The sequence below is a fragment of the Salvia miltiorrhiza genome, chromosome 4 (assembly GCF_028751815.1).
Source record: "Salvia miltiorrhiza cultivar Shanhuang (shh) chromosome 4, IMPLAD_Smil_shh, whole genome shotgun sequence".
NCBI classification, from domain to species: Eukaryota; Viridiplantae; Streptophyta; class Magnoliopsida; order Lamiales; family Lamiaceae; genus Salvia; species Salvia miltiorrhiza.
In genome coordinates, this window is record NC_080390.1 from 41,373,730 (window position 1) to 41,399,771 (window position 26,042).

A 26,042-nucleotide genomic window follows, 5' to 3' on the forward strand; every position below is an offset into this window, starting at 1 on the left:
ATAGAAATAAATTTTTGAAAATTAAAAAATAATTTTATTTTTTATCAAAAATTCTTTTTTTTGGCACGTCCGCCGTCAAAATTATGTATATAAATATGCACAAACATAAACGCAAATATGTATAACATTGGATAAAAATATGCATAGGAAAGTATCACTATGCGACCCTCTGATGCCTCTCGGTGCTGCTCGTCGCCACCATAACTATGCATATAATGAACACAAATATTCATAATGTTGGATAAAAATATTGTATAGCAGAACAATGCATATTATGTCAAATAAACCTTCATATTGTGTTAATGAATCATGCATACTGCAGAGTTCATTGACATGAGATGCATGGTTCACTAACATAATATGCATATATAGTTCATTGACACAATATGCATGGTTCAGTTTATATGAATGCACGATTCAGTTTAATTATTTTCTTGCAATTAGTCGTGCATGGTTCTGTTTTATCATATTTATGATTTTTGCAAGAAATGAAAAAATGACAGTTTTGCACCTCCGTGTTTTTTTAAGAATGAAATCATTTAGTGTCAGTGCCATGTGTCATTCATCTGTACAGTCCGTCTTTTTTAATTAGTGATTCAGATTTGGATCTATATACTACCTAAGGGAGGGTTACGGTATAAAAATTTCTTAACATATAAAATACGAACTACTTAAAATGTATGAATTATGTGTAGAACACGTATGAATTTGCTGTGTAAATATATGAATTGCGAAAAATAATTTTTTTTGCTATCTATGGGATTCGAACTCGGAACCATGAATTCTTCCAACAAGGTGATGAATCAACCGTAGATCTTGATGATTTAAGGGCTGAAAATAGTTTCTATTTATATTCTAAAAGGTGTTTTTATTTTGGGGAAGCGCTCCAATGAGACCCCCTATTTTTAGTGAGACCTAAGACACGATCTCGTGCGTTTATTTCATCAATCTTATGACTGATATTGTATCTAGAGGGAGATTTTTTTTTTCTCAGGATTCGAATCCTAGAGGGAGCGAAATATTTTAAATTTCATTATTCATCAGTATATACTGCATTGTTCATCGGTATATAATGTCTTGTTCATCAGTTTATATGTCTTATTCATTACCAATTTTTAAAATTTCGTTATTCATCAGTATATACTGCCTTGTGGCCCTTATTCATCAGTATATATGTCTTATTCATTGTACTTAGTGTCTCACAAAAAATAGGGGGTCTCATTGGAGTGCGCCCCTATATATATATATATATATATATATATATATATATATATATATATATAAGGTTGGGATTTATGGAGAATTCTCTATTGATCGTTCTGAATAAGTCAATAATTTTACCGAATAAATCAAGAGACCGCATGAATAGACATATATTCATAAAACACGCCACCTTCAGGATTTGAACGCAATCGGAATGTCTGTTCAGTAAAATTATTGGCGTATTCAGTAAAATTATTGACTTTTTCATACCGATCTAAGATTCATTCTTCATCTCTCAATATTTAAATTTTTCTATTGATATCTTTCATATATATATATATATATATATATATATATATATATAGGAATTGGTTCAATTGAGATTTATATATATTTTGAGATTTTGAGATAAATGAACATATAAGTACATTTTGATGAACTTGTCAATTAATTTTTATGAACGCGCGTTGGTCTGGGGTTCAATCCCTACAAGTGGCGTGTTTTTTAAATAAATTAAATAGATTCATATGTTCATGAGTTATATTGGTTATGTTCAAAGAATTTATTGATATGTTCATTTATCTCAAAATCTCAAAATATTTAAAATCTCAATATAAGCTAACCCTATATATATATATATATATATATATATATATATATATATTCTGCCGATGAGGCCTAGCTCAAGTGACAAAGTTGAGGCACCCAAAGACTCTCCTTTGTGAGAGGTTTTGGGTTCAATTCCCGCCTGCGTGCAGGTAGCTTTTCCACTTTTGTGTGGGTAGTGATTCCGCCTACATGCGATTGTTTCTCCATCTTTATATGGTGTAGAGGTTCCGCCTGTGTGCGAGTTTGCTTTATTAGATTATATATTTGATACCCTCTTGTAATATACTCCCCCCGTCCCACGAATCTTGAGTCAATTCCTTATATGGCAAAAAAAAATTCCTTTTATTCACATTTTTACTTTTTCACCGATCACATTTAACACACTAAATACTATTTTCTTAATTTCTGTGTCGAAAAGAATTGCCTCAAGAATCGCGGGACATAGGGACTATATATCTAACTTCATCGTTTCGTTTAATTGCAGTAAAGTGAATATAGGAAATTAAAAACGAACGCAACGATACAAGCTAAGGGCTAAAAATAGAAAATTAATTTTTTTAGTTATTGTCTTAAAATTAGATAATTCAAATATTAAAATACCCGACTCACCAAATTAGGTATTTTGGGTACCCGATTACACCTGAATCTGACAGACAATTTATAAATTATTTTTTGTCAAATAACTTCGAGTATCTCAATACCATACTCGAATACTCGAGTCGGTAATATTTGATGGAATTTTGGGTATACGTACCTGAACCTGACCCGATTCCCATTCCTACACCTATCAGTCATTTTATTAATATTCGTACCAAACCTAAAATAGTATACTCTTGGTGTAGTCGTGTAGATAGTACCTAAGTTTTAATCTCAGAGTAGCTAGCAATTCAACGAGACACAAATTATGGATTTGAATTTTGAAATTTAACAGTTAGTTTTAGGTAAATTCCACTGTGAGATCAAATGTATACATGAGATGGGTCGGGTCATGGCTAGGGCGCGCGTAGGGGCGGGACAGAGTGCGGGTCATGGGTCACAGCTTCAATGTAATTATTGTTGTGATGAAAAGTAATGATAAATATAAAGAAGAGTAATGTTTGTCAAACGTATATTTCAAAAATCAAATAAAAATCATTTTATTAGGGGGCGTTTACTTTGCATTATTGATAAAATGCATGATTAATTTTTTTTATCCTAAAAAATAGGATTGTTTCAATCTCACTTTTTCAATGAGATAAGAATCAAGCAAAACTAGCTTAAATGATAAAAATAATCGAGGGCCTTGGGATATTCCAAAGTTTCAATCCATCAAAATAAAAAGAGATTAATCTTATTATTTTTATCTATCAAAGCTAATCCTCCAAAGTATACACCTAAAAAATGAGTCAGCTTGTGAGTTAGCCATATTGAGCGCAATGAAACTCAATATTTGGTCACCCATCTAAAACACACAAATTTTGGCTATTTTTTACGTTTTATGACTATATTGCCCTTAAATAGGGCGGACCAGATTATGGTTTGCGCACGGGTTAGGTACACTTGGCGTGCCAAAAGTACCACAGAACTAAAAAAAGTAAATGGGTACTTTTGTCACAAATGACAATATTAGTGCCAAAAGTACAAACAGAAAGCAAAAAAAATAAGTAAATTGGTACTTTTGGCACAAATGATAATATTAGTACCAAAAGTATTATTTTATGATTAAACCCTAAATGGGAAATCTAAACTCTAAATGAAAAATATAAACCCTGAATGAGGAATCTAAACCATAAATGGAGAATTTAAACTTATGGGGAAGTGTTCAAAATGGTCATATGACTGCACTCATCTACATAAGACAAGACAGTGTATTAGTACAAATATATGACATTATTGACACTAATATGACCATTCATATAACACAAATAGACGTGACTATTGACACTAATATGGTCATTAGTACCATTCGTGCAACACAAATAAGCGTGATAATCGACGAGTAAAAGATAGTTTGGACAGAACGCGTAAAATATGATCAGATTTTATATTATTCAAATCAGTGACCAAAATTTATGTTTGCTTGTTTAAAATGGTTATATGACTCATATTTTTTTTAAAAAAATTAAATTCTATAGCTGGATTAATTATTAAGCGGCTCAAGCCGGCGGTCCAAGAGCAAGATAACGCAAACATTTATTTACACTCCACCGACTCATAGTTTTATTGGGGAATTCTATAGCTAGAGTAATTATTAAGCGGCTCAATTAAGCCGGCGGTCCAAGAGCTAGCAAGATAAAGCAGAAAAATTATTAACACATGAAATCGTTAAATGTTACTTACTTTCTGGAAAATTAAAGTCTAATTTGAAAAATTAGGACTCTAATGTTAATTAGAAACTCGTTGCTTACTCTAGCAGTACAAGTTTCACCACAAGATCATATTGTTGACATAATAAGAATTAATGATGTCTTCACAGCTTTCTGCCCGCCCATCATAAAAGAATTAAGAATTACACATGAAGATCCTATCGTTGACAATAAGAATTGAATTTCCACATAGCAAAAAGAATATTACTATTATAAGAAGATTGCACAACTTTGTATAGAAAATTAAAAAAGAAATCGATGATGATCGAAAACTTATATATTTTAATTATAACTTACACAAAATCATCTTTATTTTGCAAATTCTTGACTAAATCATCAATAATCAAACAACGATCGAACTCTTAAAAATGGATACATTGGGTATGACCAATAAAAAAAAATTCATAAATAGAAGAAACAGAAGAATATTGTCAAATAAACACAATAATTTCAAGTAGCCCATCTCCTGGTAAGCCTAACCTTTAAGCCCTGTTTCATGTAGAGAATAACCGATACATTAGGAGTAATAGGGTGGGCCTCCAGCAGCTCCACCTTGTAGTTATGGATTATAGCTGCAGCCACCGATTTCAACTGCGTGAGGGCAACCTCCTTCCCCAGACAAGTCCTCGGCCCCGCATTGAACGCCAAGAACTTGTAGGACGGCTCGTACCTGACGGTGCCGCGCCCCGTTATCCACCTCTCCGGCTTAAACTCCCCGGCATCCTTCCCCCATATGTACTCCATCCGCCCCATCGCGTACAACGAGAACATCACCTTCATATGTGGGTTTACGCTGTGCCCACTCGGCAGCACCACCGCCTCCACGGGCGCCTTGTGCTGGAACGGCACGGGCGGGTACAGCCTCATCGTCTCCAGCAGCGCGCTGTGCAGGTACACCAGCCCTCGCAGCTCCTCCGCCCCGAACACCCGCCACTTCTCGCCCCCGTCCAGCTCCTCCCGGATCCTCTTCTCCACCTCCGGGTGCGTCGCCACCAGCCACGTGAACCACGTCAGCGCCGAGCTGGTGGTGTCGCGCCCCGCGATCATCAGGTTCAGGATCGTGTCCCTCAGGAACCTGTCGTCGTTGCACTCCATCTCCTCCTCCGACGATCCGTTGATGTACGACGTCAGCAAGTCCAGCCCCTCCTCCTCGCCGCCTCCATCTCCGCCGTCTTTACACAGCTCCTCGCGCTTCATCGATATGTACTTGTTTATGACGGAGTCGAGAACAGCCCGAGCCCGAATCAGCTGCTTCTCGTGCCCGATTCCGAGGAATCGCTGAATCTTCCAGACCGTCTCCGGCAGGCAGTGGCGCATGAATATGGCTTCCTCCGCCTCGTCCATGGCTCGAGAGAACGGAACCTCGGGGAGCTCGACGGACAGGCATCCCGGGTCGAACCCGGTGACCAATCTACAGGTGGTGTCGAACGTGAGGCGCTGGTACACATCTTGTAAATCAACGACCAAACCCTGGCGGGAGACGTGCTCGAGAAGGGGGACGAGGCCGTATTGGAGTTTGTCCTTGGTGGTGTTGATGAGGAATTTGCGGAAGCGGTCGTGGGTGATGAGGAAGCGGGCGTGCTTCCGCTGACTGCTCCACGACTCCGAGTCGGAGTTGAATATCCCGTCCCCAAGGACGTCGAAGATCTTCTTGAACTCGGGGCCCTTGGGGAAATTGGTGAAATTCGAACTCATGACAAAGTGGACGTTGGCGGGATCTGCTGTGATGAGGATGTCCATCTTGTCGAACCAATGGCCTCGCAGCAGAAAGGTCCCGCCAACGGCCCCCAGGATGTCCACGCACCGGTCGTGGACCCGGTGGACGTGGCAGAATAGGCTGGGGAGCATCCCAAGTAAGGGCCAGTTCCATGGCAGACCGTTGATGTTTCTCCAGCACCAAACCAAGAAAAGGCATACCAATGATAACAACATTTCGGGATACCCTAATGAAACCATCTTGCTTGATCTATGTATGTATTTCTTGTTTTGAGATTTAGGTTGTGATGGACTTGGTATATAATATAAGAGGAAACACTTGCACACACTAGGGTGGTTGTATTTATGGCTTAAGGAAGGGCATATTAATTTGGAGTGTAAGAATATATAACTTGAATTGTTAATTTAATTAATTGATTAAAATTATGCATGTGATGCAAGCATGCTTTAGTTGGTTCTAGATTAGCCAGGTAGCTTATCTGTTAATTCACAATTTCAAATCATGCTCCACTACTTCAAACAAACGGTTTCTTACTTACAAAAGTGATCGTGGAGATTTAATTAGGTTTGAGTAGTTGAAACTTATCCGCGTAGATATATTTGATTTTGAAATATGGACTTCAACTTTCATGATATTAGACCATCCACAATCGGGCTGAGGGGCTCGAGCCCCATGGCTCGATCGAAGGCCGTGGCCGGACCAGGGGATCATAGGACGACGGCCGACAGCTCCATGCTACTTTAATTTAAAAAAATTTATGCAATGCGAGTTCAAATTAATGTAATTTTTATTAGGATTATTGTAATTGTTAAATTTAAATTTAATAAAAATTTTAATTTTAAATTTTTTATTTAAAATTCAATTTTTAAGAATTGAAAGAAAAAATTTATAGAGCTCCAAAAAGGCCCTAACGGCCTTTCCATTGTGAATGCTCTTGTTGTTGAAAGGGTGAAACACTATGTACAAATTATTTTTTCACCATGTTAATATTCCGTACTATTTATGTTAAATATACTTTGTGACGGAGGGTATATTACATAGTAGTCATTTTAAATAACAAAAAATATGTTTTATATCCACAGTTGTAAAACAATGTTGTAGCTATTATATATTTTTTGAAATAAAAAATAAATACGGACTCACAATTAATTGAGAGTGATATGTACTTTTTTTTTTTGATAAATTTATAATATTAAATAAAGAAATTAAAAGACTGCAGTGATATGTGCTGTTTTTTTTATAAATTTACAATATTAATTAAATAAAAGAAATTAAAAGGTCGGGCCAAAGGGGATTCAAATCCAAGATCTTTAATTTGGCCTTAACCCTTAGCCATTAACCCCTTACCACTTGGCCAACACAAGCACACAGAGTGATATCTACTTTGAAAAATGTAAAATTCGTCGAATTCACTACTTGTGATTTGCGCAGAAAATACCTTCAAATTATAGGACGGTTAAAATTTGTTACACACGTTGTCGGAACTAATTAAGCACGATTTGCTTTATATATATGTTACAATATTAATTTACTGTAAATTTTAAATTTTTTACACAATTGATTTTTAAGCACAATTAAACATATGATTACACCAGCCCGATTTACATTTTTTGTATGTTACTTCCTCCGTTTTTTATTAAATCTCCTATTTTAATATTTTCCTTGTCTCTTATTAAGTGTCCCATTGTGAGAGTATAATTATGACAGTCTTCCTATTTTATCCTTATGGGAAAAGGTGCAGATGCACCCTTATAATAGTATGCGTATAGCTCCCCTTATTCACTGTGTGTGCAAATAGGCCTTCGAAGTATTAAAAACAACTCAATTACACCCTTCTGACCTTACGACATTTCCACTGTTAGTCAACATTTTTTTTATTTTTTAATTAAAATGTGGGGCCCACCATTTGATCGCCTTGATCGGACCTCCCAAATTGCTCGGAGGTGCCGAAATTCTGGCCGCCGAAGACGTACAGGCCGCCGCCGCCGACCTCGGAGACCGGCGAGGCGCTGGAGCTCCAAACGAACATGTGGAGCTTTTTCGCATCGTGATTATTAGCCTAATTGCCTAATTGGTGGTGAGGTTTCGCGGATTTGGGCACGACGGACGCGATTGAAGCCATCGGAGCTGCAGGCCGCGGCGGATAGTAGCCGAATCTGGGGAAAGTCATGAGCCCTCCCGGCGTGCAGTTCTCCTCTAAATTGGACGGCCTCGGCGTCGGCCAACATTGAAGTTGGACAGCCTCCCGATGTCGGAGTTGCCGAAATTCGACAATCTACTTCTAAACCCCATCATTGAGTAGAAATCAGAGTGGTTGAAATTGGAGGTCCTCGGTGTCGGATTCCGCGACGAGCTCAAGCTGTAAATCTTTGCGCCGGTGAGATTCGACGGCCGCGACGTGATCCCGGAGAACGACCGCCACGAGGCGCTGGATTTTCGAACCCTAACGAGGAGCTTCCCGTCGCCGCCGATCTTCGTGTCCATCTCGAGGAAGTCCTGGCCGTCGAGCGAGACGACGTCAGACTCCACCTTGAAGGAGACGATTGACGCTGCCTTCTCCGAGAACTGCTCCATGATCAGCATCTTGGCGCCGCGGTATTCGAAGAGGAAGAGCAGGAGCGTGTACCAGATGCGGGTGAGATTCGCCCACAGGGAGAGGACCACGAGCATGATGATCTTCTGCAGCGTGTCGACGACGACGAAGCGAAAATTCATGGTGTAGATGTCGTTCTGGGATATGAACTGGAAGGAGAGCAGCGGCACGGCGAAGATGGCGACGAAGCGGTTGATGCCGGAGCACTGGTCCGGTGTGAAGATCTTCCACCACCGCACGCTGCCGTAGGCCAATCAAAAAACAATGTTGACTAACGGTAGAAAACGCTGTTAGGTCAAAAGGGTGTAATTGAGCTGTTTTTAATATTTCGGGGGCCTATTTGCACACACAGTGAGTAAGGGGAGCTATACGCTATAAGGGCTACCACTGCTACCACTAGAAGGGTGCATTTGCACCTTTTCCCTTTAATATTTGTTTGAATGCAATAATTAGTTGTACATATATATTTATTATGATAAGTGTAAATGTCTTATTTTATTGGTATATATATTTTAATGGTTGGTGACACTTAATAAAAAACGGAGGGAGGAGTATGTTTTTTTTAGGGAGGGGTGGGGGAATTAATGCTTTCTTATATACACGGTTGGCACGGTTCAACTCACTGCTGTAAAACATTACTTTTATGAATGTGATTTTAAAATATATATCAAGAGTGACTATATATATGTATGAATTTATCCATATATTTTTATACTTTTTTCTTAACTTAGAGGCAAAATTAGAAGAAATGAAGTCATGCAAGCAATAGATATAGTTAGATGGATAATTCAACACTAGATTACGCAAAAACAAATATATTTGAATCTAGTTGAGTAGTCCCTTTCTTAGGAAAACGAAGCGACAACTTTGATCCTTAAATTAATCATAAGGAGAGTTTGGCGATAGTTTGGTTAGTGCATAACCAACTCTTACAAGATTTAGATAAATTTGGCCAAGTACTTTTTATTGTTTGTCAAACTTAATACTTCTTCTATCCATAAATATCTTCCTCAGAGTAGTGCACATATTTTTCTTCTTCAAATAAATTAGTTATGTATATAATGAGTGGAGAAGGAATTTTATAATTTAAAAAATAAAATTAGTGGATCTATGTGAATTTATTAATGTTAATACGTATAAAATATATGAAAATTTTAAAAGTGATAGTTATTATAATTATATCCATTAAACAGGTAAAAATATATTTTATGAACGAATAAAAATAAAAAATTAGAAAAATAGTTTATGACCGAGTGTGATATTAATCATAGGAACATGACGTAGACGTACAAAAGGCCAACAAATTTCCGTAAAACTAGAAACTAGTTGCACCAAGGCGCGTCTAACTAATTTGTCGCTTATCAATGAAATAGAATTCCAAAATATAAATAATACTACTAGTCTAAGGTGTGTGTATATATGTTTCATAATATTAATATAAATTAATAAAATTAAAATTTGATATCAAAATTATTTTTTGCAAAATGATCTAACATTTTAATATAACTAATGTAATTTATACAAAAATATAATCCTTTCGTCCATGAAATAAACTCTTATTTTGCTTTTTGGACAATTATGACCTCTCTTATTACCTACGTTTACTACATTTTACCACTCATGGGCCCACCCCTCAACACCTTTATCACTTTTATAATTTATAGTCATTTACTACCATTTATCACTCATGGGCCTACCTGCAACTTCTTTTTCATTTTTATATTCAATATCTATATAATATATAAAAGACCACTTTAACGGTAACTTATTCCCGCTTAAACCAAAAAAAATTCCGCTAAAATTGAATTGCAGTTGTAGCAACTGTATTGCTAAAAACATGGTTATCAAAATCGTGAATAGATTCAACAAAAACAAAACTAAATATATTAAAATTTTTGTAATACATATCCCAAACCCACGTCCCATACACCCACGATAATCAACAAGTGCAGTTATTAATTGTGTACAAAAAACTAACTTTTGAATTATCTATATATTCACTACTCATCTATACAACATATCAAAGAGGACTTTTCTTCCTTTATATTTTCTCTCCATTTTTTCTCTCTCTTCTCCCATCAATTTTTTACTATTTTTTTTCTCTTTTCTTTTTATAAATTTAATTCTTTTCTAAACATTATCAAATATAATTTATAAAAAAATATATTTAATATGGTATAAAAATTAATAAAAATAAATTTAAATCGAATAGGTGATTAAAATTTTAATACATTTTATTTTTGTTTCTCTTTGTTAAAATTTGAATACTTTTATTTATGTTTGTGTATGAAAATAACATATCATTCAATTATATTTTATTTATGTTTAATATTTATATTTATTTATTTAAATAACATATCATTTAATTTCGATTTCACCGTGCATCGCACGGATAGTCGTGCTAGTTTACTACCATTTACCACTCATGGGTCCACCTCATAATACATTTATCACTTTAGTCAACTACCATTATATTTCACTCACAACACTTTTATCAGTTTTCTTAGTTTCTGTGTCTAGCTAGCATCAAATGAGAGTTTATTTTATGGACGGAGGGAGTAACACATGTCTATATATAGATATAGTATCACTTATATAGGGAGTTTCTATAATTATACAAATTAAACTAAATTTATCATATAAAATAAGTTATACATATGAATTCGCTATGTAACATTATGAATTTGGTGTGAAAAATGATGAATTAAAAATAAAAATAAAAATAAAAATAAACTTATGAGATTCAAAGTCTGTACCAAAAATTTATTCAACAAAACTATAATTTCACCACAGATCTTCACAAATTAAGGAATGAAAATGGTTGCTAATTTGCTTGTATTAAGCATATTGGTCCTTGACATAACACATCTCAACACATATTATTGAAATATTAATAGACACGTAAAGATATTTAAACTTAATTTAATACCTATCAAAGATAATTATATGGATACAAAAAAATGCGTACATTAATAAAATAAAAAGTAAAAATAAAATTATTACTGGCATCATGAATTTTACAATTTACATGAAAATTAATGTTTGATTCGTTCTTTTTCCCTCTAACTTTAAATAAATGAATAAAATGAAAAAATCAAACTTTGATATGTAATTTATACAATTAATAATACATACTATAAAAGAGTCTTGATCTATAAATTTGGTTTATCTATTATATTTTAGGGTATTTTATTGAATTTTTTTAAGTATGCGTAAAAAATAAAATTTGACCAAAGTTGATGTATTTACATGCAATTATTTTTTTTTAATCATTAAATCAATGATTAATCAATAGCAATTATGTAAACTACATTATTATACTCTTCATACGGACACATAAAACACACAGTTAAAATTGATACTAAAAATATAACTATATTTAATCTAATTATATTAAAATATTAGGGAGGTTGTAACCTAAATGTAAAAAAAAAAAAAAAACAACAACAACAACAACTAAGTTATATTTATTTTCTTTTCTTGAGATCAATTTAGTCTATGTTAGGTAAGCACCACATCAATAGTTAAAACTAGGCAATCCCACTATCAGAACCGATCACCTACCCACCGTGGGCATGTATAACATGCCCACCATGATGTGGCAATTGTAATTATAGTAAGATAATTTTAATTAGAGTAAGATTTATTAGTTATCTTTCCTAATTAAAATTGCCACATCAATGGTGGGCACGTTATGCTTGCCCACGGTGGGTAGGTGATCGGTTCTGATCCCACTATATACACACCATTATAGATAAATAGATAGATATATAGATAGATAGATAGATAGATAGTACTGGTTATTATATAGATCAAATTTATTCATCTCTTGACCACGATTCATTCAGCAAAGTTATGAATTTATCGTGAATATTCATATCCAAGAGCTAAAAGAATTTCTAATATATGCAATATACACCTAGACTTATTTAAATCAATATACACATACATATATATGGACTTATAATTCATTTACAGTAGTCACTTACATACTTAATTCAATTCAATAACTTATTGTTATGCTAAAAAACAAGAAGTTTAATGGAAAGGGAGAAGAATGCAAATATTGTTGGGAACTTCGGAATTTTGTACTAACTTTGCGTGTGCGTGTATAAAATATTATGTTTTACAATGAATATGCCTGTATTGACTGTAAGTTAAAAACATGTTCTAGTAGGAATAGGATTTTGTTTATGTTATGATAGAACTAAAACTCTTCAAATAAATTAAAAGAAACAAAAAACAAATCATAAAAAAAAAAAAAAAACTTTCTCCATTGACGAAAAATTTGCCTAATTTTTTTTAAAAAATTTGTTTATTAAAAAATTGGTACTTCTATTTATATTAAAAATGTCCACATAACTCTTCTTACATTTGAAGTGAGACACTTATTCAACTAACAACTTCATTCTATTTTATTAAAAATTCCTGCAATTCATAATATAATATTTTTATGGAAAAACGGAATAACAACAAAAGAATAAAAAAAAAGGAAAAATAGAAAGAGAAAAAAAAAACATCACCAAAACCCAAAATTAACTCAAATCAAGTCCCCGCCTTATTAGTCCTACCCACCCTAAAATTAATAAAATAAAAAAGAAAACATAAGGGAAATAAAACAAGCGAGTGCTATTGTCGATAGGGGTGAGAAAAGCATAATCGGATAATATAGATATTGATTCGAATCTGGTCCGATATTGAGTATTAATACCCAAATAATTAGGGTTTCAGGTCGATATCGATATTATGATAAACTGAAAATCGGGTATATTCAAATACCTAAATTTTTATTATGTTTTTTTTATATTATATACTCTCTTCGTCCACCAATTCTTAACTCATTTTGTCATTTTTGTCCGTCCACCAATTCTTGACCCATTTTATTTTTAGTAACTCTTCCACTCACAATAAGGTGGGACCCTCATTTTACTCACAGCATACTACAATAATTTTTTAAAACCCCTGCCATTAGTTGCTGGGGGATTTCATTGGTACGTTCATGGAGTATGACAGTTCGAATTCAGCGGGTGTTTGGAGTCAGTATTTACATGTGAGGGTGGGTGTTCGTGTTTCAGATCCTTTGAAGAGATTCAAGAAAATTAAAAAGAAGGATGGCTCATCTTTCGTTGTAAACTTCAAATACGAACGCCTTAATGTCTTCTATTTTCTGTGTGGAAGACTCGGGCATTCGAAAAGTTTTTGCAAGCTAATGTTTACTCCTAACTCGAAGGATATTACTCGGGAATGGGGTGTTTAGCTTAAGGCAGCGGATCAGCGTGTTGAGAGCCTTGTTGGCGACAAGTGGTTACGGGCAAATGAGATGAGTGGAAACCCTAGCATGGGGGCGGCGGCTACTAGGGTTTCTGCTGAGTCGTTACAAGACCCACCCCAAAAGGAAATCCCAAGAAAATCGTGGTATTATTCTCCCTGTTAATGATGACTAGATATCTAGGGGTTTTATTCCACAAAATTAACTATGGTTAGCCTTATAAGATATTAGTCATCAATTTAGCATTTGTGATTCAATGCAAATTGATGACCCTACCTTGGCCCACATTGAAGAGAGAAAGAGACGACATGGCGCTCCAACTGATGTTCTGGAAACTACCTTAACGTTTGAACCTTTTCCAATAGATTTTACTGAGAATGTTCAAAACTTACCAACGGCGGGCTCTGATTCCAGAGTCGGTCGAGCCCAATGAATGCCATAAGTCGGAATTGTAGGGGGTTGGGCCAACCTCTTGCGGTTCCTACTTTACACGAACTCATTAGAGTTCATAGGCCCAATTTTGTTTACTTGTGTGAAACTATTTCTAATAAAGCCCACATGTAGGAGATTCGCTCCCGTCTTAATTTCGAGGGTTGTGTTATTGTGGATTGCATGGGAAGGAGTGGAGGTCTCTGTATGCTCTGGAAATCTTCCTCTACCTGTAAGCTTCTCAGTTTCTCCTGCAATCATATTGACTAATACATTATTGATGCTAGTGGTGATTGAAGGCTCACCGGTTATTATGGTTTCCCGGAGAGAGGACGACGTCGAGAATCTTGTAATCTTCTTCGTCGTTTGGCTGGTATTAATTCTCTCCTTTGGCTTATTATTGGTGATTTTGATGACCTTTTGGATCCAAGTGAAAAACGTGGTAGGATTGAACACCCTAATTGGCTTTTCTCGGGTTTTCGTTCCACTGTGTTGGACAGTGGATTATCCGATCTTCCCCTTTGTAGCTATCAATATACGTGGTCCCATGGCTTGTGCACTATTAATTCCATGGAAGAGAAACTTGATAGGGGAATGGCTACTATTAACTGGAAGAATCTTTTTCCAACTGCCATATTAACTCATCTAACGGCTCATATATCAGACCATATCCCGCTCTTATTGAAATGTCAAGGGGCTGCTCCTTCTCAGTCTTCTTGGAGATTCAGATTCGAGAATAAGTGGTGCATGGAACTGGACTTACCCAACGTTATTCGAGATTGCTGGACGAACCTTCGCATAATTCATATTATTGAACACCTCACGGCTGTCTCGAAATCTATCTCGGTATGGGTTGCTCACCTTAGGCAGCACGAGAGAGTCAACAAAAGCAGGTTGCAGCGACTTATCTCCACCCTCCAAGGGAGATCTGACCCCTACTCTATTCAGAAATTGCAGCAGTCTAAGAAAGACCTTGGGGTTTTACTTATGAAGGAAGAAGATCACTGGAGGTAGCGTGCTAAACAATTTTGGCTTAAGGATGGTGATAGCAACACGAAATTTTTCCATGCTATGGCCTCTGCTCGGAAAAAGACCAACACAATCGTTTGACTCCAAGGCGATGATGAGAGTTAGACTATTAATGCTCGGGACATCCATAATGTGGCTCGCCATTATTTTGAGCAACTTTTCGATGAGCCTCAACACACCAATAACTATTATCAAGTTCTTGACAAGTTTCATCCGTGCATTGACCAAGCCATGATTGATGATCTCACTCAGCCCCTCCGTTTGGAAGAGTTTAAACTTGTTGTTTCTCAAATGCACCCTGACAAGTCGCCCGGGCCCGATGGTTTTAATCCAAAATTTTATCAGAAGTTATGGGGTGTAGTGGGTAATGATGTTTTTCACAACTGCTCTCATTGGCTTGAATTCGAGATTTTCCCTCCTCACCTAAACCACACACTGATTTCACTTATCCCCAAGGTGGAATCCCCGACGACGATGAATGATCTATGGCCCATAGCTTTGTGCAATGTGATGTACAAAAATTGTTTCCAAAGTTCTCTGTAATAGGCTTAAGAGTGTTTTGCCTCATCTTGTGGATCGTGCTCAATCTACCTTTGAGGAATGAAGGCTCATCCAATATACTCATTAATTTCTTTCGAGGCTATCCACTCTATGAAGAAGAAAACTAAGGGGAAACATGGTTCTCTCGCGCTAAAGATTGATATTAGAAAAGCCTTCGACAAGGTTGATTGGAGATATTTGGATGTTGTTTTACGTCATCTTGGTTTCTGCGATAAGTGGCGTGCTTGGATGAATCTGTGCGTGCGGACAGTCACTTATGACGTGCTTATCAATGGTGAGGCAGTTGGTCCGATTATCCCGAGTAGATGGCTTTGTCAGGGAGTTGTCTCCCTATCTTTTCATTCTTTGTGCAGATCGAATCTGGGCTATGGTGAGACATAAGACTGCACGTGGTACTTTACACGGCCTCCAGATGAGTCTTGGTGGGCCTGCCATCTCCCACTTAATGTTCGTCGACGATTGTATTTTCTTTTTCCGTGTGTCGCCTACGGAATGTGCTACCCTTAAAAGAGTTTTGGGGGTCTATGAATCTGCATCGGGCCAAACTATTAACTACCAGAAGTCGGGAATCTTCTTTAGTGGTAATGTAACGACGGACGATCGGGGTGAGATTTCCACTATCCTGGGAGTGTCGTCGCCGCTCATACGGGTCGTCATTTGGGCCTCCCCTCGCTGGTGGATCGCAAGAAGCATAAGATCTTTGCTTACCTTCGGGATCGGCTGTGGAGTTGTATTAATGGTTGGAACGGCAAGAAATTATCAGATGCCGGGAAAGAAGTTCTTATAAAGAGTGTTGCTCAAGCGTTACCCTCTTATTGCATGGCCATTTTTGCACTCCCTACTACCCTAATGGATGAAATGGAACGCATGTTGAATTCGTTCTGGTGGGGGAATAAAGGTGGAGCTAGTAGAGGTATCAACTGGATGAAGTGGGAGAGGTTTTGTGTTGATAAGAAGCTTGGCGGTCTTGGGTTCCGGAGTTTACAACTCCTTAACATGGTTACGCTTGGCAAAATGGGGTGGCGCCTTATTGATGAACCGGACGCACTTATGTGTAAAGTTTTAAAAGTTAAGTACTTCCCTACTAGCGATTTCCTTAGTGCTCGCATTGGCCACAGCCTAAGTTTTACGTGGCGTAGTATTCTCACAGCGCAAGACTTGGTTAGGCGCGAGGTTCGGTGGCAAATTGGAGATGGTACCAAAGTCCGTATATTTCATGACCCTTGGCTTCGTAGAGATGAGGATTTTCGCCTCGCTTTGGTGAGTCCTACTTTTATGAATAATTTATTGGTGCATGACCTTATGATTCCGGGAACCCGAAGATGGGATGTTGATTTCCTACAGGTGATTGTTGACGACGTTGATCTGCGGGAAATCGACTTACAAGTTGGTGAGCTCTCTTACTCTCGAGGATTCTTACCATGAGGAGAGGCATTGGAGCAGTTTGTGGAAAGTCAATGTCCTTTCCCTCTCCCCCAAAAAAAATCAACATTTCCTTTGGCGTGTTGCAAGAAATAATCTCCCGACTAAAGAGAACTTGTTGTCTCGTGAAATCGCGGTTGAAGGTGAGTGCGCTATTTGCCGTGGGGGTTTTGAGAATTTATGTCATAGTTTTTTCCACTGCCCTTTTGCCGATGAATGTTGGAGAGTTAGCAATTTGCAAGATTTTATCGAGTCCATCATTGATAGGTGTGATTCTTTCAAGCAAGCTTTGTTTAAGATTGTGGATGAGAAGAATGGAGAATTGAAGGCGAGCATTTGTATGTTGCTCTGGCAGATCTGGAGAGACAGGAACATTGTGGTTTGGAAGAACGTTTATTCGGCACCACATCGCTCAGTTTGTTTGGCTGCCGACTGCCGTAATGATTGGATCTTAGCTCGGGAGGCTCGCGCGCAGCATGCTCCGATTCCGCAATCTACTTCTCTTTGTTTGGGTTGGCTTCCTATTTCGTCGAGCTCGATAATTTGCGGGGTTGATGCTGCCTTATTTGCGAGTGATAATTTCATGGGGCTTGGACTTGTTATTCGAAATCATGATGGAGGTTTTGTCGTCGAAAAAACTCTTAAAACTCCCGGGACAACATAGCATGGATGAAGGAGAGTTGATGGGCATCAAGAAAACCCTTTTATGGATCAAAGACTTGGGTTTTGCGTAAGGTTGGAGTGATAGCCAACGAGCTTGCAACGTGATACGCTCAAGAGAGCGAAACATTTTAGAAGTGGGTGTTATTGCTAGTTTCTGTCGGGATTTATTGTTGTCACTCCCGGGTATTAGTATTAGCCATGTTAGACGGGATTGTAATGCTATAGCTCATTTGCTTAGCAAAGATTGCGAGAGATATTTCTACACATTATATTTGGAGTGAATCCATGTCATTTGTGGAGGGTTATCTTCATTTAGCATGTTCATGTGATCAATAATATATCTTCTCATCCCCTTAAAAAAAATATTAGCAAATGGATTTATTTAATTTTATTGTTTAACTGAAACTTTAAAGTTTAAACCCTACCTACAATAACGCATACTCAAGCTGCGACAAATGAAAAGATGAAATCTCTCCGCCTCTATCTGTAGTCTGTACGCGGCGTGACACCCACCCATTGACACCCAGTAACCGCCGGCGCCGCGCCGCACCTCTGAGCAGACCGTTCCAGTCTTCCAGAGACGCGAGAGCAGAGAGCCTGAGCCTGAGACTCCAGTCGTCGCGCCACCGGACTCTTTCCGCCTCCTCCGAGCAGCAGCAGCAGATAATTAAGATTTTTGTGTATGAGAAGTTTTTTCTGCTTCAGTGCTTCTCGTGTTTTTCAATTTCAGCTGATTCTTGAAAATTGAAAATTGAAATAGTCAAATAGCTAGTGTCTAAATTGTGTCATAGTTTCGTTTGGTTGGAAATTTATTTTTTGTTCATTTGTTTATTTATATTTTGTTCCTTTCGTTTGGTCATCTGAAAACTGGTCATTCCAGGATCTGATGCTTATGTTTTCCTCATAAACAATTAATCTAATTGCCTTAATTTGATGTGAGCACAATTCGTTTATTGCTACTGCATATTAGGTGTTGATATTTTTTGAAATTAAGTTAATTGCCTTGGAAATTATTAGCTTTAGTTGCAATAGGATACAACTTTAAGTTTTTAGCAATCAAAACACTATCTTTTGCAATTAAATATGACCAAATTTCTATTAAACCGAATTCAATCTTACTCATATAAATTGGATAGTGAACATCTTGAGTAATAAAACGACCAGGATTAAGGATTTTCAAAAAGATTTGTTTAATGTGAGGGAATTTCTTTTTCACCTTTCAGTCTCTCTTGCAAACTTTACTCCACCAAATGCTATATCTATAAGAAGATTTAAAGAACTTTTGGCAAACATGCTGCAATCATTTACTGGATACTTAAAGTTGATGTATCAATCAATTTAACTAATACATTGCAATGGGAATCTTTGTGATAGATTTTAATAGTAAGTATAGAGAAATGCGAATATTATTTGCTCTGGATGTACACGTGATTAAGAGGATTGGCTTGCTAAAATTGTTTGAGAAGCCACAAAACACTTGATTACAGTAACTCGGTTTGATAATGAAAGCTATGAAGCTAACTAATATAAGTTGAAAAAATGGATACCGAGAGTGTAGCAGCTTCTATGTTATGTTACTGAAACAGAAGCTTTCTGGTTAGTGTTTAGCCTGCAAGCAGAGTATGGTTAAGCATCTATCCTTACTTATCAGTGCATGTTAACATGTCCATTGATGAATCTGGAATGTTTCTTTTTCCATAATTAATTTCCCTCTCGAAGATGTAAATCGATCATAAATAGAAGTTTAATGTTGCAGAGTATGAATGTGGCAATGTCCTATAATTTTCAGTATCTGAAAATATTTCAAATGATGAACTCTTCAATGTAGTTGATGTTAAGGTTGTATTTCCATTCTGAATGGAGCTGAGGCGTTGGTACAGTGTTATTCGTAATAGAATTTGCAGTCTGCTGTTGATGAACTATTACATGTTTTCCAATGCAAGATTTCTCAGCAAGTTCATGATCTGATGGTAAATGTAGGTGTAGAGCTAGAGCCATACCATTTTTTTGTTTCCATATTGTCCCAAATCATCTATTATTCACGACAGCAAGCATGCTGCTGCCATGTCACTTTGATGCACATGTTACTCATTACTGATCCAGGAAAGAACATGGATGGAGTCATTTTAGGCATGCCTGGGCCGTGGGCTGAGAGTAATTATGAAGAAGCTGATATATATACTACAAAAATAGGAGGAGTTCCTGTATGTAACTCAAATCTTGTTTGAGAATTATATTTCTTACTTTCAGAATGTGCTGCTTTCTGAATTTTAGTTTACCATACCCGTTGATCAGGATTTACCTATTGATGAGAAGCCGGATCTGCTTAAGTGCAATACATGTAGGAGCCATCTTTCTCTCCTTGCACAGGTTTAGATCATGAGTCCTTGGTGTTCCCAGTTATCAAATGTGTGAACACTAAATTGCTTCTCTTGTTCTTTTTGGTTTTTATTTCCATTTACAGGTTTATGCTCCTGTCTCAAGTGCATCTTTGACAATAGATGAGCGACTAATCTTTGTCTTTGGATGTACGGTTCCAAATTGTGAGAACCCCATGTAAGGTCCTTTTCTAAATTATTTGTTGAAACTATGCACACATTTTGTAGATCAAGTGGTAGGCCACCATTTACCTGTCAGTTATATTTTTTATCTTTTATGATGTCACTATGTTTTGTTCTTTTAATTGTTGCAGTTGGCGAGCACTTCGAGTACAGAAAATTGCTAGCAACAAAGGAGATGAATCGCCTGAATCTTCTACTTCCTGTTCAAAAAATAATTGGCTGGAGGACCTATGTTCATTTGATATTGGAGAAGAGGTTGATGACATAGATGTGGAGGAGTTGAGCAGGGCACTTTCTGAAGCTGCTAGTTTAAATTCTACGGGCAAAAAGCAGAATAATGTCACCAAGTCCAGGAAAGAATCTCTGCCCACTGGTCAATCAACTAGGTCTATTGATGGTAGTATTCTAGGTGAGCTTCATAATTTTGTTAAAGTATCCTTGATTAAGAATTTTGAACTCCATTGACCTATTATGTATCTGCCTTATGTGATTCTATTTGAATCTGAAGTGTGATGGTTACAACTCAAAACAAAATCTCATGTCAATGAGGAAATAAACTTAAAACTTGATTTAGCATAACGAAACCTTTTAGTATATTATACTTCAAAATTATTCTCGTAATCTACGAAATGTTTTTTGTAGTAGAGTTTATGTAGATGAGAAACCATGTTAGTGAAGAATTCCCAACTTTCTCCACCCTTGCCAAGTTGCATTATATACCCACCTCCTTTAAATTTACTAATTGTATGCCTGTGTTGCTTCGTTTCAGTTTTGCCGTGCTTCTACACATATGCTCAAGAAGAGAAGCTATCCAAAAAAGCTATTTCTGAAAGTTCTAAGCTCCAAATCTCCGTTAAAGACTATGAGAAAAATTATAAAGATGATTCTGATGGAGAAACATATGGAGAGGAGAAATATGAGTATGACACAGCATTAAATGCTGATAGATTTTACCTCAAGTTCATGAAAAGAATGGATGCCTACCCAGAGCAATGCTTCAGGTAAAAGCTTCTGTTAAAACTTAAAAGCTGTCCTGTGACTAGACATAAATGCCAATCCGTGTAATTCAGTGTGCACATATCTCAGTAACCAAGGCCACTATTCTTTGTCTATGTGTAGCCGTCAAATTCTGTATCATCTTATTCTTAAGCATTTATCTTTCTGCACTAGATACTGCTATGGTGGAAAACCTCTATTGGCTTCTGAAAAGATGAGGAATCCCGGGTCCTGCAAGCTCTGTGGTGGGGCTAGGCATTTCGAAATGCAACTGATGCCGACATTGATATTCTTCTTGCTTGAGAAAGCTGATGATCAACAGAGGATATCTTTGGAAAAGTTTGATTGGTTGACTGCCTTAGTGTACACTTGTTCCACAGTGAGTATCCTCGTTTTGTACAAGTGCAACAGAGATAAAAGTAACTGTAAGGGTATATAATATGCAAGGTTACAGAAAGTTCATTTGCTACAACATCCATAATTGTCGCATTCTTATACTGCCTCTTGCTTTATCTCTGCTGTTTGTAGTCTCTGTAAAATGAATAACTTGTTCGTCTCTGCTTTCTTAGAACTGTGCAGGCGCAGAGCTTCGAGTTAAATCTGGTGATGATGAATGGATAGTAGCTGAGGAGGCACTTATATTCCAGCAGGAGTGAACTATAACATCCTGGAAAGAACCAGTGTAGAATTAAAGTGCAATTTTTGTGGGTTTTTTAGTATTGCTTTTTTATGTAGTGTTAATATTCTTTGACATTTTGTACCTTGAGAAGTTAATTTCATAAAGATGCAGTGTATACAAATCATGATGTTCTTACTGATACAAGTTACCTATATCTGTGTATGTACAAATGAACATGGACTAAATAAACTATCATTCCCTCTAACTCTAATGTATATGACAGTTTTTCATTTCCATCTTTTAGCATTTTTGTGCCCTTTAGATTTCTGCTTAGCAGCTTGGAACGCCTGCACCTTCTGCTTCTTCCTAGCTTCCTTCTCCGCCTAGTAGAAAAACAATAATGGATGTAATTTTGTGAGGGTACTTGTCAAAGGACCTAACAGTCTCTAACTCCATAAATCCAGATTCATATTTACCTTTGTCATCTTGGATTTGGATTTTGCTTTTGGTGACTTCTCCTCCAACTCTGCCTCCCGTTCGAGCTCCCTTTCTCTTGCTTCAAGGTTCTTCTCCAGATAATACTACCAGCAACAAAACAAATGAATACTATGTTATCAATGTTCTCAAATTATACATTATTGTACAAGAGGAAGAAAATGGACTTAATTACATTGTAGTCTCCTGCATAGTCCTGTAGCCTCCTATCTTTTATTTCCAATACTCGATTAACAATTTGCCGAATGAAATATCTGTCGTGAGAAACAGTAATAACAGTCCCTCGGTACTCATTGATCGCCTCCTGATAAGTAAAGTATAACAAATCAAGAAACAAAATCAAGAATGTAATGGAAATATAACATATGGGATTAGAAAGCAAACCTCAAGCATCTCTTTTGTGGGTATGTCCAAATGATTGGTAGGTTCATCCAAAACAAGAAGTGTTGAAGGTGTGACCATGAACTTGCAAAATGCAAGCCGGGCCTGTCAAAGAAGCTTCAAATCAAGCTTCAAAGGCATTGCAACGGAACAATTACAGAAAAAGTGGAACATTGACGTATACCTTCTCACCACCACTTAGAAAGGAAACCTTCCGGTCAAGCATATCCGCCTTGAAGTTACAACGTCCTAGGAGACCCTTAACGTCATCGAGTCTCCAGTCTTCTGCAACTTCAGCAACAGTTTCTATCACCGTCTTGTCCAGATCAAGCGCCTCTGCCTGCAAAGTGGAATGGACGTCTTAAATCACACAGGAAAAGGTGAAAACAGACAACAAAACCCTTTTCTATGAGAAAGACATGGAAAACAGCAAGAACATTCCTGATTTTGCTCAAAATAGTTTGGTAAGACATTGTGCTCCCCAAGCAAAACTTCACCTCTGTCTGGCTTTACCATCCCCACAATCAGTTTCAGCAACGTACTTTTTCCACACCCATTTGGACCAAGAATGGCAAGTTTCTCTCCCCTTTCAATTGTCAAATTCGCATTCTTAAACAGAACCTGGAAAACAACAATTACAAATGGAGCAAAAAGATTATGGTTGGTGGGAATGAATGAAAGAAAAACCCTTATCTGTTCATTAACTCCATAGAAATAGAACTTGTATGTGCCTTATATTCATCAAGCTGTAGCATGAACCTATCAAATGCCCGGGATGCCTCACAGAAGGCACATTTTATGCATCTTGGAACAGATATAATACGAACGACAAACTATACACTGAAGGACTCATGACTGATATGCTGAGATACGGAATTCTGAATTTCAACGCACTAATAAAATAGGTCAATGGACAAATTACTAGCCCGCATATCCATATGCATGTTTCTAAAGTTTTTTTACACAGTCCTGAATTCAAATGAACAAGATCTTTATATAAAAATATTTCCTACAAGTCAATTACCTTATCCTCATAACTGAAATCCAGGTTATTTATTGTCACAACAGTTCGGCCACTTCTTCCTCGCTCTGGAAACCTAATTCTCATCTGCTTTCGAATGAAAGGTTTCTCAACTTGTTCCTCATCCTGAAGTTTTTCGAGCTTCTATTGCCACCACAATTCGAAAGACAAGAAATAATGAGAAGAAATCATAAAAATACACCTAAAATAAAATTTAAATTCAGAACTAGAGTGAAAAGGCAAATTTGTAGGATAGTTAGACCTCAGAATTTTTTTCTTCGAAGCATACTTATGTTTTTCCAACACAAAAATGAGAATTACACGTCCTTAAAGCTAAAAAATGTGGAGAACTTGAAAACCAAAAAAGCATGAGATAATACTTAAGATCAGATGGTCCTGATCAATACAGACCTTTTCGGCAGTGGAAGCACGGCCAGCATTTGCTCCTGCACTCAACCGGCTAATTAGGTCTCTAGTGTGTTCAATCTCCTTATGTTGTTTTTCCCACGCATTAAACTGAGCTTCAATCCATGCTGACTTAGCAATAACATAATCAGAGTAATTTCCCACATATGTTCTTGAAACGCCCATGTCAGTTTCAACAATTTTAGTACACAACTGATCAAGGAAAGCCCTATCATGGGATATGATCACCATTGGCACATCTTGCCTCCTTAGGTAACCCTCAAGCCACTCAATTGTATCAAGATCAAGGTGATTTGTAGGTTCATCCAACAGCAACAGGTCAGGTTCCTGCAAGTAATCTCACATACGATCAACAACAACAAGAGTTACGTAGACTGTGTCATACGCAGTGGATCACATGTCTAAACCATAACAAGCAGCTCAACTAACTCAAAACTAATCCAAACATAGTTGCATACGCCATGTCAAATGCAGTGTGATTACATGTCTCAACAATAACAAGCAGCACAATGAACTCAATACTAATGCAAACATAGTTGCCAAGCATAATTCGGATCCTCTTGAATCTAGTTAAAGAACTAATCGTAAGATAGCTAATGATACCAACTCCAAAAAATCATAACAACAATTTATGCTTGCAGTTTTACCTGCAGCAAAATCTTCCCAAGTGACATCCTCATCTGCCACCCTCCGCTGAAGGATCCAACGTGCTTATCTGCGTCCTCAGGTGCAAAACCGAGCGCAGGCATCATCTTATTGATCTTCACATCAACCTCATCCAAATTCACAGCTTGAGCCCTCCTCTGCAGCAAATCAAACTCATCCAAGAGTCTCCCCATCAGCTCCATATCGTCCACAGACTTCTCTATCGCCTTCTGCACCTTCTCCAGCCTCCCGGAGACCTCCATTTCCTCCTCGAACGCGCTCAAGAACTCTTCTCTGACGGTCCTACTCGCCAAGACCTCAAATTCTTGGCTCAAGAAGGCAATTTTCATGTTATTCTTCGCTTTGATCACATTCCCAGAATCGGGTTCTTCCAAACCCGATATAATTCTTAACTGGGTCGTTTTCCCCGCGCCATTAACGCCGACCAGTCCAACCTTTTCCCCTCTTTTCACTTCCCAATTAATGTCTTTCAACACAGTCACGCCCTTATAGCTCTTGCTCACGTTTTCTAACCTTACGCCGGATGAAATGGACGAGGCCCCGGTGGGGTTCTTGTTCCCGCGCTTGTAATTGGTCTTCGATTGTTCGGAGCTATAATCGGAGAACAGGGATACGATATCTTGGTCGTCTTCTTCTTGAAGAGCGGCGGTCGGAGTGTAGGTTTCCGTGGCAATTGAAGCTAATTTAGAGGAAATTCGACGTGGGTTTCTCGAGGGACGGAGTGTGGCTTTCAGGGTGCTCGTGGCGGATAAGGGGCGGCGCTTGGGCGGCAGGAGGGCATGCGAAAGTGGAGTTGCTCCGGCGAGGAATGTAGATTTCAAGTTGATGAATTGGAGCTTTGTTGATAAGTCCATTACTTTCGTGTTTCAGACTGCGTAAGAATTATCCGTTTGTTTTTAACTCTGTTTGTGTATGTATAATCTATCTACATATAGAGAGAGAACGCTGGCGGAACACGGAAGACAAACTCTCAGGCGTCGGCCATGGGAGATTCTGATGAAAATATATTAGAAAGAAGAGAGGAGGCAAAATAGTCA

General features: G+C 37.4%; 4 protein-coding genes and 1 pseudogene across 9 annotated transcripts; 2 read left to right on the forward strand and 3 right to left on the reverse strand.

Moving 5' to 3' along the window:
• Positions 1-4,450: 4,450 nt before the first annotated feature.
• Positions 4,451-6,229, reverse strand: LOC131021708 (alkane hydroxylase MAH1-like). The gene has a single exon (XM_057950990.1). It carries the CDS (start codon positions 6,111-6,113, stop codon positions 4,608-4,610), a length of 1,506 nt encoding a protein of 501 aa, XP_057806973.1. The 5' UTR covers positions 6,114-6,229; the 3' UTR covers positions 4,451-4,607.
• Positions 6,230-7,730: 1,501 nt separating this feature from the next.
• On the reverse strand, positions 7,731-8,721 carry LOC131023446 (auxin efflux carrier component 3-like; annotated as a pseudogene).
• A 7,883-nt stretch (positions 8,722-16,604) lies between these two features.
• Positions 16,605-17,841, forward strand: LOC131023447 (uncharacterized). Its single transcript, XM_057952987.1, has 2 exons — positions 16,605-17,145; positions 17,321-17,841. The coding sequence occupies exons 1-2, from the start codon at positions 16,605-16,607 to the stop codon at positions 17,839-17,841; spliced, it is 1,062 nt and encodes a 353-aa protein (XP_057808970.1).
• Positions 17,842-18,219: 378 nt separating this feature from the next.
• On the forward strand, positions 18,220-22,197 carry LOC131021710 (uncharacterized). 6 transcript variants are annotated; one of them, XM_057950992.1, is made up of 8 exons: positions 18,220-18,520; positions 19,944-20,044; positions 20,136-20,210; positions 20,305-20,396; positions 20,533-20,810; positions 21,171-21,402; positions 21,572-21,776; positions 21,967-22,197. In XM_057950992.1, the coding sequence occupies exons 2-8, from the start codon at positions 19,952-19,954 to the stop codon at positions 22,051-22,053; spliced, it is 1,062 nt and encodes a 353-aa protein (XP_057806975.1). In that variant the 5' UTR covers positions 18,220-18,520; positions 19,944-19,951; the 3' UTR covers positions 22,054-22,197. The 6 variants fall into 6 exon arrangements, with proteins under 6 accessions (XP_057806975.1, XP_057806977.1, XP_057806976.1 ...); XM_057950994.1 differs by having other exon boundaries at positions 18,253-18,520; positions 19,821-20,044; positions 21,572-21,822; XM_057950993.1 differs by having other exon boundaries at positions 18,254-18,520; positions 19,821-20,044.
• Positions 22,151-26,027, reverse strand: LOC131021709 (ABC transporter F family member 5-like). Its single transcript, XM_057950991.1, has 9 exons — positions 24,987-26,027; positions 24,325-24,666; positions 23,917-24,057; positions 23,333-23,513; positions 23,077-23,231; positions 22,896-22,997; positions 22,687-22,815; positions 22,493-22,597; positions 22,151-22,399 (listed from the first exon to the last, which is right to left on the reverse strand). The coding sequence occupies exons 1-9, from the start codon at positions 25,857-25,859 to the stop codon at positions 22,304-22,306; spliced, it is 2,124 nt and encodes a 707-aa protein (XP_057806974.1). The 5' UTR covers positions 25,860-26,027; the 3' UTR covers positions 22,151-22,303.
• Positions 26,028-26,042: the final 15 nt, after the last annotated feature.